The sequence below is a fragment of the Phodopus roborovskii genome, unplaced genomic scaffold (assembly GCF_943737965.1).
Source record: "Phodopus roborovskii unplaced genomic scaffold, PHOROB, whole genome shotgun sequence".
Taxonomy (NCBI): domain Eukaryota; kingdom Metazoa; phylum Chordata; class Mammalia; order Rodentia; family Cricetidae; genus Phodopus; species Phodopus roborovskii.
The window spans coordinates 1,014,249-1,031,519 of NW_026126606.1; the positions used below are offsets into that span (position 1 = coordinate 1,014,249).

Here is a 17,271-nt window from a genome sequence, read left to right on the forward strand (position 1 = left end):
AGGCGAGGCCTAAAGACTGCGCCTGCACGGGGCCGGGGCGTGGCCTAGAGGACCAGGGCAGGAGAATTGGCAAAGCTGGAGCTGGATTGCAAACCGGAGGAGCCGCCCTACCGCCGGCGGCGGACCATTTCACACCCCGCGAAGCGCGGGAGGCCCGGGGCCGAACACAGGCGGCGAGGTGAGAACCGAATCGGGCCGGGCGGTGCGGTGCGGGCGGAGGGAGGGAGGGGTCTCCCGGAGCACCCGTCCCCCACCCCACGTCCCGAGGCGGAGGCACCGACTGAGTGCAAACCGGGGAGAGGAAGAGGAGCCTCGGTGCCCGGTCAGGGAGGGACCCGTGTTCCCGTGACAGGTCCGCCGCCCGCCTCCCCGGGGACCAGGCTCAGAAAGGGCCCTGAGGCCTCCCTCGGATTGCTGCTGCACCCCGACACTGGGTTTGGCGTCGGCTGTTTGCACCTCTGCTTGTGGGAGCTTGTGTGCAGAGCTTTGCTTTGGAAGCCTGCTTTTGTTTGGGTTCCCAAGTTAACTTTCTGAAGTGGGGAAGTTATCGAGTCTGGGTTTGGCGGCCTCGTGTGTGCGCAGCTGGGCGTTCCCACTACCCCGGAGGCGCAGATGACCCTGGGGACCGGCTGATTCTCCTGGGCGGGAGTGAGAGCTAGCGCTTTCTGGAGTGCCTGGTTGCGTTTGGTGATGTTGGATGTTTAGTACTAGTTGTGTTTTGCCTATCATCTCCCAAGGTAATTCTCAGAACCCTCCGCTAGCCTGTCTATCCACTGAGAGCAACCCCAGCCCCGCCTTGGACTAGTTGGATAGCATATTTTAATGCTGTGAATCTGATGTTCATTCAAGCAGTGGGTCCTTTAGTCCAACCTGGAAATCCAAGGAAAGCTTTCTTAGAAGAGGCCTGAAGGAAATTGTGAGAGGCAGGTAGCTGCCAAAGGACATAAAATGAAGAGTTCTGAGGGAGGGAAGTTAGAGCGGAGCGTAAGAGCACACAAGGAGCTTACCGCTAAGAACCAAAGCGGCTTTGCATTCCTGACCGATGAACTGAGATTTGACCTTCTTTAGTCCATTATTGTGGGGATTCAGTGAAAGCTTTCCTGCACTAAAAGTGCTCTTTGACCCGGGCTTGAAAGAAATCTTTGTCATCTTTTTGGCTAAAATGCGAGAGCAGGTCTTAGATCCTCAAATCCTGTAGGACAAGATCACTTAACCAGAGAGTTGGCTCAGTAGTTAAGAAGCTGTACTGCTTGCTATTGTTGAGGATCTAAGTTCGGTTCCAAGCACCCATGTCCAGTAGCTTGCCACCAGCTCCGGGGGATCCTGCTCCTACACACAGTTTTTTGGTTTGTTTGTTTTTGTTTTTTTCTAAGGTAAAGACTTTATTCTCAAGTTTCTTCAATGGAGTTGTGGGTTCCTTAAATGTATCAAACTTCGTACTTGGGCATTTTCTAGATTGAAATTCATCATGTTTGTGCTGAAAAGAATGCTATTAATCCAGCAAAGATGTGGGGCTGGTTATGAAAGACCCCCAGAGACCCCAAGAGTTTGGAGCCTGTCAGGGGGGAAGGCCCTTGCCCCCAAGAGACGAGACCAGACCACTGGATGCAAGTGCAAGAGGTTGTTTATTATTTACACACAGGTACCTATGGACGCCCCAGTCTTTTGAGAGACTGAGAGAGCGTGCCTGATTAAAGCATATGCAGTTTATATAAGGTTGGTGTAGCAAGAAGCAGGCTTACAGAAGCAGAAGCATGGTTACAGGGAATTCATTGTTTCATCTAAATGTAGCAGTTGTAGTTAACCAAGGACAGTTGGTTATTCGGGTTGGGCACAAAGAATACAAAGAATTCAGTTATGACTATCTCAGCATACTGGACACTGTCTTGCTGACCTTGCTTTAGTCCAAGCTGCAGACCACAGATATCTGGTTGGCGTTGGATGAGAGCAGCACCTGGTTCCCTCCTGTACTTTTTTCATAACTTGACCTTGGCAAATTAGCAAGAGCAATTTAAACAGGCAATAAGCATAGTGGGGGTCTTTCATTCCCCCCTTTTCTATAAAATGAATAAAACCCTTTATTCATGGTTTTTCAGTTTTCATTTGTTTTAATTGCTGGTACTGCTGGGTCAAAACTAGGGCCTGAACAACTGACAAGTGTGTGTGTGTATTTTTGAACAGTACCAGTCTATTTAAAATGCATCCAGGCAGCAATCCTGTCTACTTTCAGGGCGGTGGGAGTTGTCAGGAGCACAGTGTAGGGGCCCTTCCAGTGGGGCTCTAAGTTCTTAGTCTGATGTCTCCGAACCCAGACGGAATCGCCAATCTGGAAAGAGTGGGGCTGACAAGAGGTTCTTTGTTCCTCCCGGGATGCGGCCGCCAGAGGTTTCCAGACCTCTTCTTGGACTATCTGTAAGGCTCATAGATGCACCTGTATGGAAGGGGTGTTTGCAAAATCAGAAATGTCAGCATCAAAGAATGATACAGCTGGCGGTGGACTGTCATATAGTATTTCAAAGGGAGTTAGGCCATGAGGGCCTGGAGTGTTTCTGGCCCGATAGAGGGCCAGAGGTAGGAGTTGCACCCAGTCCTTAGAGCCAGTTTCAAGCGTTAATTTAGATAAAGCCTCCTTAATAGTTCTATTCATCCTTTCTACCTGTCCTGAACTCTGGGGTCTGTAAGCACAATGTAATTTCCAATTTATCCCCAGCAACCTGGCCACCAGCTGACTTACCTGGGAGACGAAGGCAGGCCCATTGTCTGATCCTATTACCTGTGGCATCCCATATCTGGGAAAGATTTCTTCCAATAGTTTCTTGGTGACCATTTTTGCAGTCTCATGTTTGGTAGGAAACGCTTTCACCCATCCTGAAAAGGTGTCTATAAAAACCAGTAAATATTTATAACCATATATTCCAGGTTTGACTTCAGTAAAGTCTATTTCTCAATGGACATCAGGCCTATGGCCACAAAGCCGGGTTCCAGGATCCAGTTTGGTTTTTCCTTGGTTAATCTGGGCACAGGCCAGACAGTTAGCAGTTACTTGTTCCAGTAATAAATTCCGATTGGGAAGGTAAGTTCCAATTTCTTGTTTATCTAGCAAAGTTTTCATCTTTTTGGCACTCAAATGAGTCAGCTTATGGAGGTGGTCTATTAACATTTTTGCCATTTTTATAGGCAGTATAGTCTTTCCTTGGTAGACCCAGCATTGTCGATTGGGGTCATAATCTGCACCTAGTTTCTGAACAATGTCCAAATCCGTTTCATCATAGTCCCAATCTGGAGTCTTAGCCGTTTCCTTTTCAGTCAATATGCTTATAGTCAATAGTTGGGGGCCTAAGGCTGCTTGTTTGGCTGCTTCATCAGCCAGGCGATTTCCTTTTGCCTCCAGGCTTTCCCCCTTTTGATGTCCAGAGCAATGCATTATGCTCAATTTTTTTAGGAAGGAACAGGGCCTTTAATAATGTCAAGATTTTTATTTTTATTTTTGATTTCTTTGCCTTCTGATGTTAAAAGGCCCCTTCTCCGATAAATTTCTCCATGGACATGGGCAGTGGCAAAGGCATACCGGCTATCAGTGTACACATTAAGCTTCTTACCTGTTGCCATCTGGAGAGCCTGAGTCAGAGCAAAGAGTTCAGCTCGCTGAGCAGAGGTGCCTCCGGGGAGTGCAGTGGCCCATATGACCTCTGAGGCATTCGTCACTGCAGCCCCTGCCTGTCTCTCACCATTTAGCAAGTAGCTGCTGCCATCTGTGAACCAGGTGTAGTCTGCATCTTTCAAGGGCTGATCAGGCCACATTCCATGCATCTCTGCAAGGATCTGCTGACAGTCATGGGAGGCTGGTTCCTCCAGCAGTGGTAACAAGGTGGCTGGGTTCAGGGTTATTATTAGGGGTGGCTGTTGTATGGCCAGCCCATGCCCCCTGTTTCTGCCCAGGCCAGGGGGTGTTGTTTTAACCATAAGTCCATTTCTTCCTGCTGTTCAGGAGGCTTTTCAAAAAGTCTATATTCATTTTTCAATTGTAAAGTCAATATTTTAAGTGGAGCCCCTTGTGGGCCAGAGACTTTAGCTGCTGGTCCTTCAAAATGGATCTGGGCTTTTAATTTAGTCAGTAGATCTCGACCCAGTAATGGATATGAACAGTCCGGTACATGCAAAAAGGAATGTGAGATTTTACCTGATGCGAGATGAACTTTTCTCTCCGTGGTCCATCGGTATTGTTTTTCTCCGGTGGCTCCTTGTACCCAAGCTGTTTTGGTACTCAATGGCCCGTTCGTTTCGGGTGAGAACTAAATGTTGGGCTCTAGTGTCCACCAGGAAGGTGACTAGCTGCCCCCCGACTTTTAAGGTTAGCCTGGGCTGGGGGAGGGGGCTCCTGGCCCCGACTGCCCTAGTCTTCATCTAGGGCTAGAAGCTGAGTTGGTCTTTGGGAGTCCGTCTCCACGCCTCTGAGTTTTAGGTCTCTTAGGGCAATCTTTGACCCAATGGCCTTTTTCTTTGCAGTAGGCACACTGGTCTCGATCTACCCTGGGCCTCCTAATCCAGCAGCCTGGCGCAGGGGAAAGGCTCAGCAGGTTCCTTCGGTGGCTGGCTCCCTTTGATCTCGGAGTCAGCTGGCTACCAGGGAGTCCGACACAGTTTTTTTTTTTTTAACCAACTGATTGTGAGCTCGGCTCTGTACATCATCAATGATCTAAAATAAACTTAAGGAGGTGGTTAAATATTGTTTCATATTTTCTTCGAAATAAAGAATCAGACAGATAAACAGAACAGACAAAACACATAGACAGCCAGCATAAAGACACGCTGCGCGGCTGCGTAAAACCGAAACCAGATACTGAGTTGGAGGCACAGAGGATCTTAAGCCCCCTGGGCCCCCCAAAACCACGAATCCCTGGGACTCGTTGTGGGCCCCGAAAAATCGGGCACCCCAGATCCCTGAGACGTCTCCCAGGGTGGCGGGTGGAAGTCCGAGCTCGTCAGCTCCTTCTCAAGCCGCCTACAGACTCGACTAGCCTAGCCGATTACCGATCGCTGCGCAACAAGCAACAAGTAAAAGACATATGAACAAGACAACAAAGAACAGAAATTAAGCGCTGGCCAGCTTACCTCCCGGTGGGTGTCAGTGTCAGTCTCTAGGGGGAAGGGTCTCCAATCTCGGTGGGACCTCCAATGAAAGACCCCCAGAGACCCCAAGAGTTTGGAGCCTGTCAGGGGGAAGGCCCTTGCCCCCAAGAGACGAGACCAGACCACTGGATGCAAGTGCAAGAGGTTGTTTATTATTTACACACAGGTACCTATGGACGCCCCAGTCTTTTGAGAGACTGAGAGAGCGTGCCTGATTAAAGCATATGCAGTTTATATAAGGTTGGTGTAGCAAGAAGCAGGCTTACAGAAGCAGAAGCATGGTTACAGGGAATTCATTGTTTCATCTAAATGTAGCAGTTGTAGTTAACCAAGGACAGTTGGTTATTCGGGTTGGGCACAAAGAATACAAAGAATTCAGTTATGACTATCTCAGCATACTGGACACTGTCTTGCTGACCTTGCTTTAGTCCAAGCTGCAGACCACAGATATCTGGTTGGCGTTGGATGAGAGCAGCACCTGGTTCCCTCCTGTACTTTTTTCATAACTTGACCTTGGCAAATTAGCAAGAGCAATTTAAACAGGCAATAAGCATAGTGGGGGTCTTTCAGTTATAGCCATGGCGGAGGGTTCTACAATGTACTCAGGGGTCCTGGTGTGTAATTGGAGGCTGAAGAGTGGTGAGGGATTGATGGTTTTCTGGTTTCTATCAGTGACTGCTTAATTGCCTGAGTAGGAGAGATGAGGGAGGAGCACATCTGGAGGGAGGGTGGTATGTTCAGCCTTCGATAGTTTTGCATTTGATGAACTCCTGTAACATCTAGATGACAGACAGCATCCCCCAGCTCATTTTTATGCATTAATAATTTGGAAGCAAGAATAATTTGCTTAAATACACGTGTCTAGAAAAGCACTAGATACCAAAGACTAACCAATTCTTTTCCCTTCAAGTTCCTGGATTGATGCTGGGAAGAAAGATGTTGCAAAGGTCATAGTGATATTCAAATCATTGCCAAGGGTTTGTGGGTATGCTTCAGGAATCTACTAACAATAGAACCAGATTTTATTTTTAAGTAACTTTTTAAAAATTAATATGTAAGTATTCATTTATATATGTAATCATATCTCCAAATCTAATGGGTTCTCAATCCCACATACTCACTGCTTTAATGTTTGGGTTGTTTTTTTTTTTTTTTTTTTTTTTTTTTTTTTTGAGACATGGTTTCTCTGTGTAGCCCTGGCTATCCTGGAACTCACTCTGTAGACCAGGCTGTCCTTGAACACAGAGATTGCCTGCCTCCTGAGTGCTGGGTTCAAAGGTGTGCGCCACCAGGACCCTGCACCACATTTCTAAATCTGCATTGTGAAAAGAAGACCAACGTTCCACTGTACCAAAAAGTGGAGCCCTTCCCTTATCATTATTTTCTAAACAATACGCCACATCAACTGTTTCTGTAGCACTTACATCAGATATAATGTGGAGAGTGCTTGCCTAGTTACACTAAATAATTTAGAAGTGATTTAAAGCGGGTGGGTGTAGATTATAGGCATTTTGTGTGGTTATGGAACCGATCATCTATAGATACCAAGAGGCCTGCACTAAAATATAATGTGTCTAGGGATGTCATCAACCAGCACTTTAACTATCACAGGCTACTCCATGGTGCTGCTGGGTCAGCCTAGTTTGGCAAAGGCCCAGTGCTGAGGCTCTCCTGACCGCAGGTGTCATTTGATGTGGAGTATTCCTTTGCAACAACTTCTGCACGGTAGTTGAATAACCTTTCACTCCCTTGCTCTCACTCCAGGCAGTTAGTTCCATAGTGGGCGCCCATTGAGGGTCTGTAAAGCACAACACTAACCCTGTCCTTGACTGCTCTGGAAACACCGTTGTATACTGTTACACTCACACCATGCTTTTTGGTGGCCTGCCTGGCCTTGGACACTCTTTCCCCTGCCCCTACCCATCCTTTTCTCTTCTAGTTTTCCTCATGGGAATTATAGTTCTCTAATAGTTGAGTTATACTTATTGATCTTCTCACTCCCACTAAAATTGGACACACAGCACGCCCACCCCAAGGTCAGCTTTGTCCACAGCACCTAGGTGCTTACTGCCTGTCTTAGGGTTTCTATTGCTGTGAAGAGACACCATGACCACGGCAACTCTTATAAAGGGAAACATTTAATTAGGGTATCTCACAGTTCAGAGGTTTAGTCCATCATCGTCATGATGGGACATAGCAGTGTTCAGGCAGACATAGTGCTGGAGAAGTAGCAGGCAACAGGAAATGGTCTGAGACAATGAGCAGTATCTTGAGCATGGGAGACCTCAAGCCCACCTCCTCCAACAAGGCCACACCTCCTAAAAGTGCCACTTCCTGAGGGAGCCATTTTCTTTCCAACCACCACAGTGCCTACTGACTGAATGAGTCAGTCCTTCTTGCTTCAAATAAAGTAAGCAATGAGAGGCTGACTAAACTCTCATGCTCAGGCTGCCATGGCAGGTAGCCTAGAAGGTGGGCTGAGAGGGGGTTCTACAAGGACAAACAGAAACCCTGAGCTTGTTTGTAGTCCTCTACCCACTTCTGGGTTCTCTTCCTCTGCTAGGTCCACTGTTCAGCCTGGGAAGGATTGGGCACATCAGGGGAAGGGGAAGCTGTGTAGAACCTTGGAGAACAACACAAGTAAGTGTTTGGTTCTGGGATAAGCATGATCTATAGAGATTGGGTTTGGGTAAAATGTGTTTAGATTGCTTTTTCAAAAACTCCAAGTTGAAACCTGGGTCAAGACTCCCTCATCTACACAAGCTCGCTCTTGTTGCAGGGAGGTGAGGAGCTGACACCTGAGAGTGCCTTTTATGTCACCTTTTTACTTAGGACTTGTCTCTACAAAAAGAAAAGTGATCATTTCACAAGGCATGGCAGTCTCTGCCTGTCATCCCAGCCCTTAGAAACTCAGACAAGAGAATCATGAGTTCAGGGTTAGCCTGGGCTGCATAGCAGGATTCAGTCCCATGGGATGTGGAAGAGGACAGGCAATGCATGCCTGTAATCTCAGCATCCTAGAGGTAGAGGTGGGAGGGCCAGGAGTTTGGGTCATCCTAGGTCATACATTGAGTTCAAGGCCAGCGGGGCCAGAGAGACCTTGCCTCAAAATGTAAGAGCAGCAACTGCTCTTAACCATTGAGCCAACTCTCTGCCCTGTTTTTCTTTGTAAATTGTATGTATACATGTTTCTAATGTGCATGTGTGTCTTTGTGTATACACCATAGGTATGCAGGTGCCGTCAGAGACCAGAAGAGTACATTGGATCTTCTGGAGCTAGAGCTGGAGTGGTTGTGAGCCACCTGATGTCAGTGCTGGGAACCAAACCCAGGTCCTCTAGAAGAGCAACAGGCGCTCTAACTCTCCAGCCCTTCTGTAAAGTCTTTGAGGGAACAGTAGGAATTGAAGCCAGGCTCTCACACATTGCTAGGCAAGTGCTGAACCACACAGCCACATTCCCAGAGCAGCACTGTATAATGCAACAGAAGAAAGGGATGAAAAAGAACAGCATCCAAGGGAAGTAAAAACAATGCACCCACAGACCTGGAAAGGGCTGGTGGTTTCTGTCTGTGCTGTGCGGAACATGATCTGCAGTCGAGTGTCCTTTCCTTGTACTTTTTTTCGGTTTTGTGAGACCTGATCTATGTAGCCCTTGCTGGTCTACAACTCACTCTGTAGACCAGGCTGGCCTTGAACTCAGAGATCCGCCTGCCCCTGCCTCCCGAGTGCTGGGATCAAAGTCGTGTGCCATGACCGCCTGGCCAGATGCTGCTCTTCTTGACAACACTGGAAACACTCCTTCCTCCAGGGCGGCGTCTCTGGATCAAGCTATGGTGAAAGATGTTTCGCAAAGGCAAGAAGCGACACAGCAGCAGCAGTTCCCAGAGCAGTGAAGTCAGCATGAAGAGCAAGGTAGGAGAACAGGGACAGACAGACAGAGGCTCAGAGCACTGAGGACGGCACTCGGTGCTGCCCACACCATGTCCTGGTTATTCACCTCACCTGACACTCTGGGCTTGCTCTAATTTTACAGTTTTGGTAATTTACTGAAATTCTTAAATTCACTCAACTAAATGGGACTAAAGCTATGAGTGATCTCACTAAAGCACACTGATTTAAGATTAAAAAGGTCTTTTTTAAACTTTGTGTTTGAGGGATTGAGGTGTCTCTGCACATGTGTGGAGGTCAGATGGGCTACTGGCAGGAGTTGGTTATAGGTCTCTGCCTTAGTCAGGGCTTCTACTGTGTGAAGAGACACCATGACCACGGCAGCTCTTATGAAAGAAAACACTTAATTGGAGCTGGCTTACAGTTCAGAGGTTTAGTGCATCATTGTCATGGCAGGGAGCATGGCAGCACACAGACAGACTTGGTGCTGGAGAAGGAGCTGAGAGCTCTACATCTGGATCCACAGGCAGCAGGAAGTGAACTATGGCTGGGTGTAGTTGGAGCATATAAGACCTCAAAGCCCACCTCCACAGTGACACACTTCCTCCAGTAAGGCCACACTTCTAGATAAGTGTCACTCCTATGGGCCAAGCATTCAAACTCATGGCTCAATGGGGACCATACCTATTCAGATCACCACAGCTTCCATCATATGGACTGTGGGGACTGAACTCATCTTGTCAGGCTTGGGCAACAAGTGCCCTTACCTCATTGACCCGTATGTAGCCTCCTTTTTCCTCCTCATCCTTCAAATAGGGTCTCAGGTAGCTCAGACTGGTCTCAAACTCACAGCAAGGAGTCCTGAAGCATAACCTTCATCTCCTGACTCTTCACTTCCTATGTGCTGGAATTACAGGTATGGGCCACCATGCTTGGCTCTAAATTTTTTTCAGTTACTTGTACATATATGGGGAGGTTATGCAGGTGACTGTAGCTACATACAGAGTCTAAAAGAAGGCATTGGAACCCAGAAACTGGAGTTAAGGTGGGTTCTGAGTTGCTGTGGGCACCAGGAACTGAACTCAGAAGAGCTGTACCTTCAGCAATCCATAAAATGTTATTTTTAAATGATAGAAATTGCAGGCATAGTCCAGGCGGTGGTGGCGCACGCCTTTAATCCCAGCACTCGGGAAGCAGAGGCAGGAAGATCTCTGTGAGTTCGAGGCCTGCCTGGTCTACAGAGTTAGTTCCAGGACAGGCTTCAAAGCCATAGAGAAACCCTGTCCCAAACAAACAAACCAAAAGGAAAGAAAAGAAATTGCAGACATAGAGAGGTGAGATCTCTCAGAGTTCAGGGTTTATGTGCTCAACAGTATTTCCTTCCCCAGGATTGGTTAAGCTCCATGTGTCAGACTGACGGTAGTCTGGCAGTGCCAGTGGATTTGTGGAACACTGACATTCTAAGTCAGGGCTTTACCAGAATGCCTTTTCTACAGACATGAACAACACCGACAGTAGAGCCCAGTGAACTAATTGCACAGTTTTAAATTTGGCTACCAGGTTTGTTGTTCTGTTCACAAGGACTGCCATGCTGTGTACCAGAAACTAGAGGGAGTAATTGCCGAGGGCCAGATTAGGAACGGGGAGACTTACTTGGTTTCCTCTCAGTGTTGGACAGGGACAGGGACATTGATTGTGACTGGCTTTATGCATGAGGTTGTTCTGAGGTTCCATGGAAATAACAGGACAGCAGGAGGAGGAGGTCACAAAAATTAGGAGTTGGGAGCTGATGGCTAAGCCTTAGATTGAAGATACCAACATCATGTGTCATGTGGCTTTTGACGTTTGCTGTGGAAAATGTCTTTGGCTACGGTCAGTCTGCTTTAATAACTAACCAGATATTGTGTCCCCCTCAGCTTAATAAGTAATTTGCATCAGAGAGATGTATGACTTACTGTGTTTCTTCTCAGTCCATGGATTCCAGCCTTGGGGGTCTTTCGAGATCCAGCACTGTTGCCAGCCTCGATACTGACTCCACCAAAAGCTCAGGTACGAGGGGAACAGGTGACTTGGTGATTGCTCTTGTGTTTACTCTCGTGGTCTTGTGTGGCAGAGCAAGGCCTCCTACCCTGGTTTTTCTTCCTCCCAACTGCCACTTCTGGAAAGTTCTGAAACTTGGTGAGATGGGCAAAAGTGTAGTGTGGTAGGAGCTTGCCAGAGGCACTTAGGCAAAGTGCTCTCAGTAGGTCTGACAGCAAGCATTTTAATAGGTAGCAGGGACTGGGTTACACTTGGACTTAAATGGTTTTGAGTGTGGGACAGATGTGTTAGTGGAGAAGGGTTTAGGTTGGGTGTTTGTGGCACACGCCTTTGATCCCAGCATTTGGGAGGCAGAGGCAGGTGGATCTCTGTGAGTTCGAGGCTAGCCTGCTCTACAGAGCAAGTTCCAGGACAGCCAAGGCTACACAGAAGAACCCTGTCTCAAAAAACAAAAAAGGAACCATTAATCTCAAGGGCTGCTTCCAGACACCTTGGTTGAGATGGCAGAGGACACACGTAATGAGGACATGTGTCCAAGACATGTGCAGTTAGTTACACAACTGCCTGAAATTGGTAGCGCCTTAGAAACTAGGAGACTCTTAACCAAGCTCTATAAATAGCTGATAATTGGAAATACACTCTTTTCATTTTCATTTTACCTAAAATGATGTCACATAAAATTCATTATCTTTACCTCTGGGTGTGAAAAGTTGGCATTGTTTTCACGGTGTCAATGCAATTGCACTGCACTTCCATAGCATGGCAGGTGTCAGGAGTGGTTTGAGGCAGTTTCTGAACTGGCTGGATTTTGTTGCCATCTGTTAAGGGACTTCTAACATTATTCTACACATATTTTTAAAAAAGAAGTTGTTATCTCTGACTGAATGTGTCCCGAATCATGGGATGAAGTAAAAGGAACCAAAAGGTATAGTTATGCATCGTAAAGCTGCCATTCACTATCTAGTTGGCTTTTAGATTTTGCTTGTGTTGAAATGAAGGTTACCAGTGTTCATGTGCCCCTGTCATCAAGGCTTTTATACATCTGGTGTGGCCAGCCCTGAGGAAAAGCTCAGTAGAATTTGACATTCTTCTCTATTGTATCAAGAAATCTTTCATTTAGAAACTTGTAACTAAGAAACTGTGTGTAGAGCCAGGCATAGTGGTGTCCACCTTTAATCCAAGTGCTTAGAAGCAGGTGAATCTCTATGAGCTTGAGGCCATCTTAGTCTACTTGGTAATTTCCAGGCTAGCCAGAGCTAGATGGTGAAAACCTGCCTTAAACCAGCATAAATAAATAACTAAATAAATAAATAGCTAACGTGGTGGAGTGTGCCTTTAATCTTGGCACTCTAGGAGACTGGGATAGGTAGCTCTCTGTGCTTTTAAACCATCCTGGCAAACAGAGGGAGAGTCTGTTTCAAAATGAAATGGGCTCCAGATGGCTGAGAGGTTAGGAGCACCAGCTACTCTTGCAGAAGGGGCCCTGGTTCAGTTCCCAGCAACCTCATGGCAGCTCCCTACTGTCTGCAACTCCAAGTCCAGGCGATCCAGCACCCTTTTCTGGCCTTTTCAGGCATTGCATTACATTTGTGTAGATGTAGGTAAGACACCTGTACACGTAAAATGCAATTAAATCTCTTTAAAAAAAGAAAGAAAGAAAGAAAGAAAATGTTCTGTAAAGTAGACACTGCTTTTCAAGTCTGTTGTTATCTTAGGGCAAAGCAACAATTTAGACACATGTGCCGAGTTTCGAATAAAGTATGTTGGTGCCATCGAGAAACTGGACCTGTCTCAGGGGAAGAGTCTTCAGGGACCACTAGACCTGATAAATTATATAGATGTTGCCCAGGTGAGTGGCAGAACAAAATGGATTCCAATGGAAGCCTCTGGTTGTGATGGTGCTGAGTGTGTGGGGTTGTGATGGTGCTGAGTGTGTGGCCTTGATGGAAAATGTTTCCCTTGGGTCTCCTGTAGGGTACTCACTGTATTTGGCTGAAGCCTGTGTCTCATCCTGGGACAGCACTGAGTTGTAGACCATGCAAGGTCCTCTGGGGAGGGAAGCCTCACAGGAGAGTGTCTTTATCCAGGCATAGAACTTTTACCTCTTGTGTTTGACTGGTCTGGTTTACTGAAGAACTTAATGCAGTCACAGCTTAGATGGTAGATTCTTGTAAAACAATCGGCCAAAACCTTACTCTGCTGAACTGGTTTCACTGGTTTAAAAACTCATGACATGGACAAAAATATCTTCTGTTGTTCTTTTGTTGTTTTCCAGACAGGGTTACTCTGTGTATTCCTGGATGTCCTGGAACTCTAGATCAGGCTAGCGTTGAACTCAAGAGATCCCCCTACCTCTGCCTCCTGACTGCTGGGACTAAAGGTGTGCGCCACCAACGCCCAGTTTGTATCTTCTTTTTTTATACTTCATTTCCAACAAGAATTAAGGTGAGAGGGGCTTCAAAAGTATACTCATGTCAGGAAAGTAAAATGAAAAAAAAAAATAATAACCATTGCAGAGCTGGAAAGGTAGCTTGGTGATTAAGAGCAATGGCTGCTCCTGCAGAGGGCCCAGGTTCTGTTGCCAGGACGAAGACGGCAACTCATAGTCATCCATAACTGCAGCTCCAGGGGCACAACCCCCTCTTCCAGCTTCCTCAGGCATGCATTGCATGCTCATGGCACACATACATACATAAAGGCAAACACCCACAGACATTAAAATATGTACCTTGCAAAAATAGAAAAACAAAGATAATACTGTACTGTGTATAACATAAAATTATAAAATCTCTACATTTACCTTACACTTCAGGAGATTCTCTGTGAGTTGAAGGCCATCGTGGTTCGTACAGCAAGGGCCAGGACAGCCAGGACAACATAGAGAACCCAAAGTCATTATTGACAGTACCATTATTTTCAGTCTTAAATCTGTGAGAAGATCGGCAGGGTGTTACTGATACTGGGAGGGCCAAGGACTGATGCATCTGGCCATGCCTCAATTACTGTAATTCTTCATCCCATGAAAACATGTACAATGCAGAACACCTATTACCTGCCAGTAATATCTTTCTTGAGAGAAGACAAATTAGGCAGCATTCTTAGGTAGATGAGACCAGTTGATCTGCTTGGAATGGGCAATGATTATTTAGTTATCACCCACTGTTTTGTTTCTGAACAGCTCAGACTGTTGATAGATAGTTTTATGAGCAGAGTTGATTTGTCAACAGCTTGTCCTTCTGAGCTCCTGGATCCATAGTTAGCAAGATGTATCTCAGCAGTCAGACAGAAAATGACCGTGAGAAAGATGGCACCTGCTATCCAACTTCCTGACCGTTCCCTGTACTGATACTAAGATAAGCTTTGAGGATTTGCAAATCTAAGTAGTGTAAATTTTGTTTGTTTTGAGACAAGGTACATAGTCCGGGCTATCCTAACTACAGTCCAGGCTGGCCCTGAACTCACGAGATCCTTCTGCCTCTGCTCCTGGGTGCTAGGACTAAAAGCTTGTGTGGCTTAATAATGTAAATATTTTAATGTCACCAAGATCTGTGGCTAGGCTCTCCATTTGCCATTAGGGTTTATATCACAAAAGGACAGGATAGTACACGGGAGAGGATCAGTCTGAATTTGGGACAAGTGCTTGTGTAGACTGAGTCTAAAGGGTCTGAGGCTGTGGTAACAGAAGCAACCAGTCTAACTTAAGATGGTCATGTCATTTTCATGTGTGTGCTGTGGTTTACTTCCACTTTACAGCAAGATGGAAAGTTGCCTTTTGTTCCCCTGGAGGAGGAGTTTATTCTGGGTGTTTCTAAGTACGGCATAAAAGTCTCAACCACGGATCTGCATGTAAGTACATTCTAGGAAACCCAGAGTCCCAGCCTTTCAGGGTGCACTCGGGCTTGGGTCTCCTGTGTCCTGGGTGGTGGCTGTTGTTAAGCTCTGCCCATTCCTTAGGGCCAACATGACCTTCTTTGTGTTCCCAACATACATGGTGTTTCATGTAGGGACACACCCCCCACTCCCCCCCCCCCCCCCTCACTGTTGGTTGGTGTAGAGGCCAGAGATGAGGTCAGTTAGATGACCTTGTTCCTAATTCTCTGGTTTAAACAGGAAAGTGTGACCCTGAGAGCAAGTCATCCCATAACTAGGCATACCATTGTTCTGAGAAACTGTAGTTCTTTCCCCCCAATTCATTCTGCATGGGAAGAACATACTCCCCTGAGAACTAGGAACACTGACAGCCATGCCCCAGCTTCCTGAAGGACTTGTGATCTCCACAGGGTGTTCTGCACAGGCATGCCCTATATCTAATCATCCGGATGGTGTGCTATGACGATGGCCTGGGAGCGGGCAAGAGCTTGCTGGCACTCAAGACCACGGATGCAAGCAAGGAAGAATACAGCCTGTGGGTTTACCAGTGTAACAGCCTGGTGAGACACCTTGGTTTGTTCCCGTTTGACAGGTGAAATGGTGACTGTGACTCTTCCACAGCTTCCTAAGGCCGAGGAAATGTCACCCCCACTGGCGGTCCTCAGAATTAATAAACCCCAGGTCAGCAGCTACTTAGGCAGACTGAGAACTGCTCCTGCCCAGCAACACTGATCTGGGCTGGGTCAGAGCTCGCTCCCTCTACTCGTGAGCTGCCATCTTCTCAGGCTCAGGGCATAGTATGAGCCAGTACTGTCTGCCCATCTCAGACGTTTACTGGCTGGGCAGGTGCTGATGTGTAGGTTTCCGGGAGAAGCAATGTGATGTAGTTGGATTAAGTTTCCTAGAGATGTATCATTATTTCCTTGAGAATCCCTTACAATGTGTTTTGTCATATTCGTAACATTGTATCTCTTTGTACAATGCAGGAGCAAGCCCAAGCAATCTGCAAGGTCTTATCCACAGCATTTGACTCTGTGTTGACATCGGAGAAGTCCTGAACTCTGCAGTCAAGTAGAAACTGACCCATGTGAGAACTTACCTGGTCCTGAGTCTCCCTGCTTTCCATTTGCAGCTGTGGACTATTAGAGGGTGTAAGGACCCCCCCCCCCCCAGTTTTCTGAAGAAAAGTAGTGTGTAAAATATTGGTTGTCATTTACAGTGGATTAACATCTAATAAATTACCTACTTTCTGAGCTAAAAAGAAACCTTGGGGCTGGACAGATGGCTTAGGAGTTAAGAGCACTTGCAGAAGACTTGGGTTCAGTTCTCAGTACTCACACGATGGCTCAAAACTGCCTGTAATTCCAGTGCCAGGAGAGCCGACTCCCCCCTCTAGGTTCCTCAGGTACCAGTCATACATGTGGTGTACATACATATATGCAGCCACTCACACATATACATAATAAAACCTAAAAAATAAAGAGATAAAGAACCCCCTGTTGTCTTTTTAAAATACAAAAAAAGTCTAATTAACACTGATATGTCACAGAAGTTCACTCTGAATGAGACTTGCACCCTATACCTTCCCAGGGACTTGGGTCACTTGTGTGGTAATCTGGGTTTGGGCAGGCATAGGTTTGAATTGGGGACTTCAATTTCACATGACCTTGGAATAATGACAGCAGTGTCAGGACAAAAAGCACCCCCAGCAGAAGGGTCCTGTCTGCATAATATCCAGCGCACTAGTGTCTACATTGGAGGATGCCTGCTGGTTTTGGCAAATGGCTTTAAAAGGATCTCACAGTTCACACCCTCTGTCCAGTGCCAATAGCTAACACTTAAAGATGAAAACCATGTCAATTTAAAAGAATTTTATTTTTTTCCAGTCAAATGTCTGGTTAAAGGGAAGTCAATTTATTAGACATGCTCTAATTATAAACCACTGCATTAAGGACAATGAAAATAATCCGTTTAGGTTATACAGTATATACAGTTGCGCTGCAACTAGACCAAAGTAATTAAGTGAATGAATTGAATATCATACATCTCAAAATAGCATTCTAGGCTGCAGGTCACTCTCCACCCTCAACAGCAACTTGACCAAAGTAATCAATCATCAAGTGAATGAATTGAATATCATACATCTCAAGAGAGCATCCTAGGCTGCAGGTCACTCTCCACTCTCAACAGATCACACTAGTCTGTGCATCATATTTCTGAGTCATCTTCCCTCCAACTCAGACCTGATGGAAAGTGGCAAAAAAATAAAAAAATAAAAGAAGCCCGAATTCCACAGCTGACTCCTGTGAAATGTAAACTTTAAATATAAATAGATATCTACAA

General features: G+C 46.3%; 1 protein-coding gene across 1 annotated transcript; it reads left to right on the forward strand.

The window, feature by feature from the left end:
• Nucleotides 1-130: 130 nt before the first annotated feature.
• On the forward strand, nt 131-17,271 carry Itgb1bp1 (integrin subunit beta 1 binding protein 1). Its single transcript, XM_051205961.1, has 8 exons — nt 131-178; nt 7,694-7,770; nt 8,939-9,042; nt 10,989-11,067; nt 12,774-12,907; nt 14,812-14,904; nt 15,339-15,488; nt 15,915-17,271. The coding sequence occupies exons 3-8, from the start codon at nt 8,971-8,973 to the stop codon at nt 15,984-15,986; spliced, it is 600 nt and encodes a 199-aa protein (XP_051061918.1). The 5' UTR covers nt 131-178; nt 7,694-7,770; nt 8,939-8,970; the 3' UTR covers nt 15,987-17,271.

What these genes read in the sequence shown, in the direction of transcription:
- Itgb1bp1 (XM_051205961.1), top strand. Translation starts at nt 8,971, where the DNA reads ATGTTTCGCAAAGGCAAGAAGCGACACAGCAGCAGCAGTTCCCAGAGC. An exon ending in AAGTCAGCATGAAGAGCAAG is followed by an intron (nt 9,043 to 10,988) that starts GTAGGAGAACAG and finishes GTTTCTTCTCAG; the next exon opens with TCCATGGATTCCAGCCTTGG. An exon ending in ATTATATAGATGTTGCCCAG is followed by an intron (nt 12,908 to 14,811) that starts GTGAGTGGCAGA and finishes TCCACTTTACAG; the next exon opens with CAAGATGGAAAGTTGCCTTT.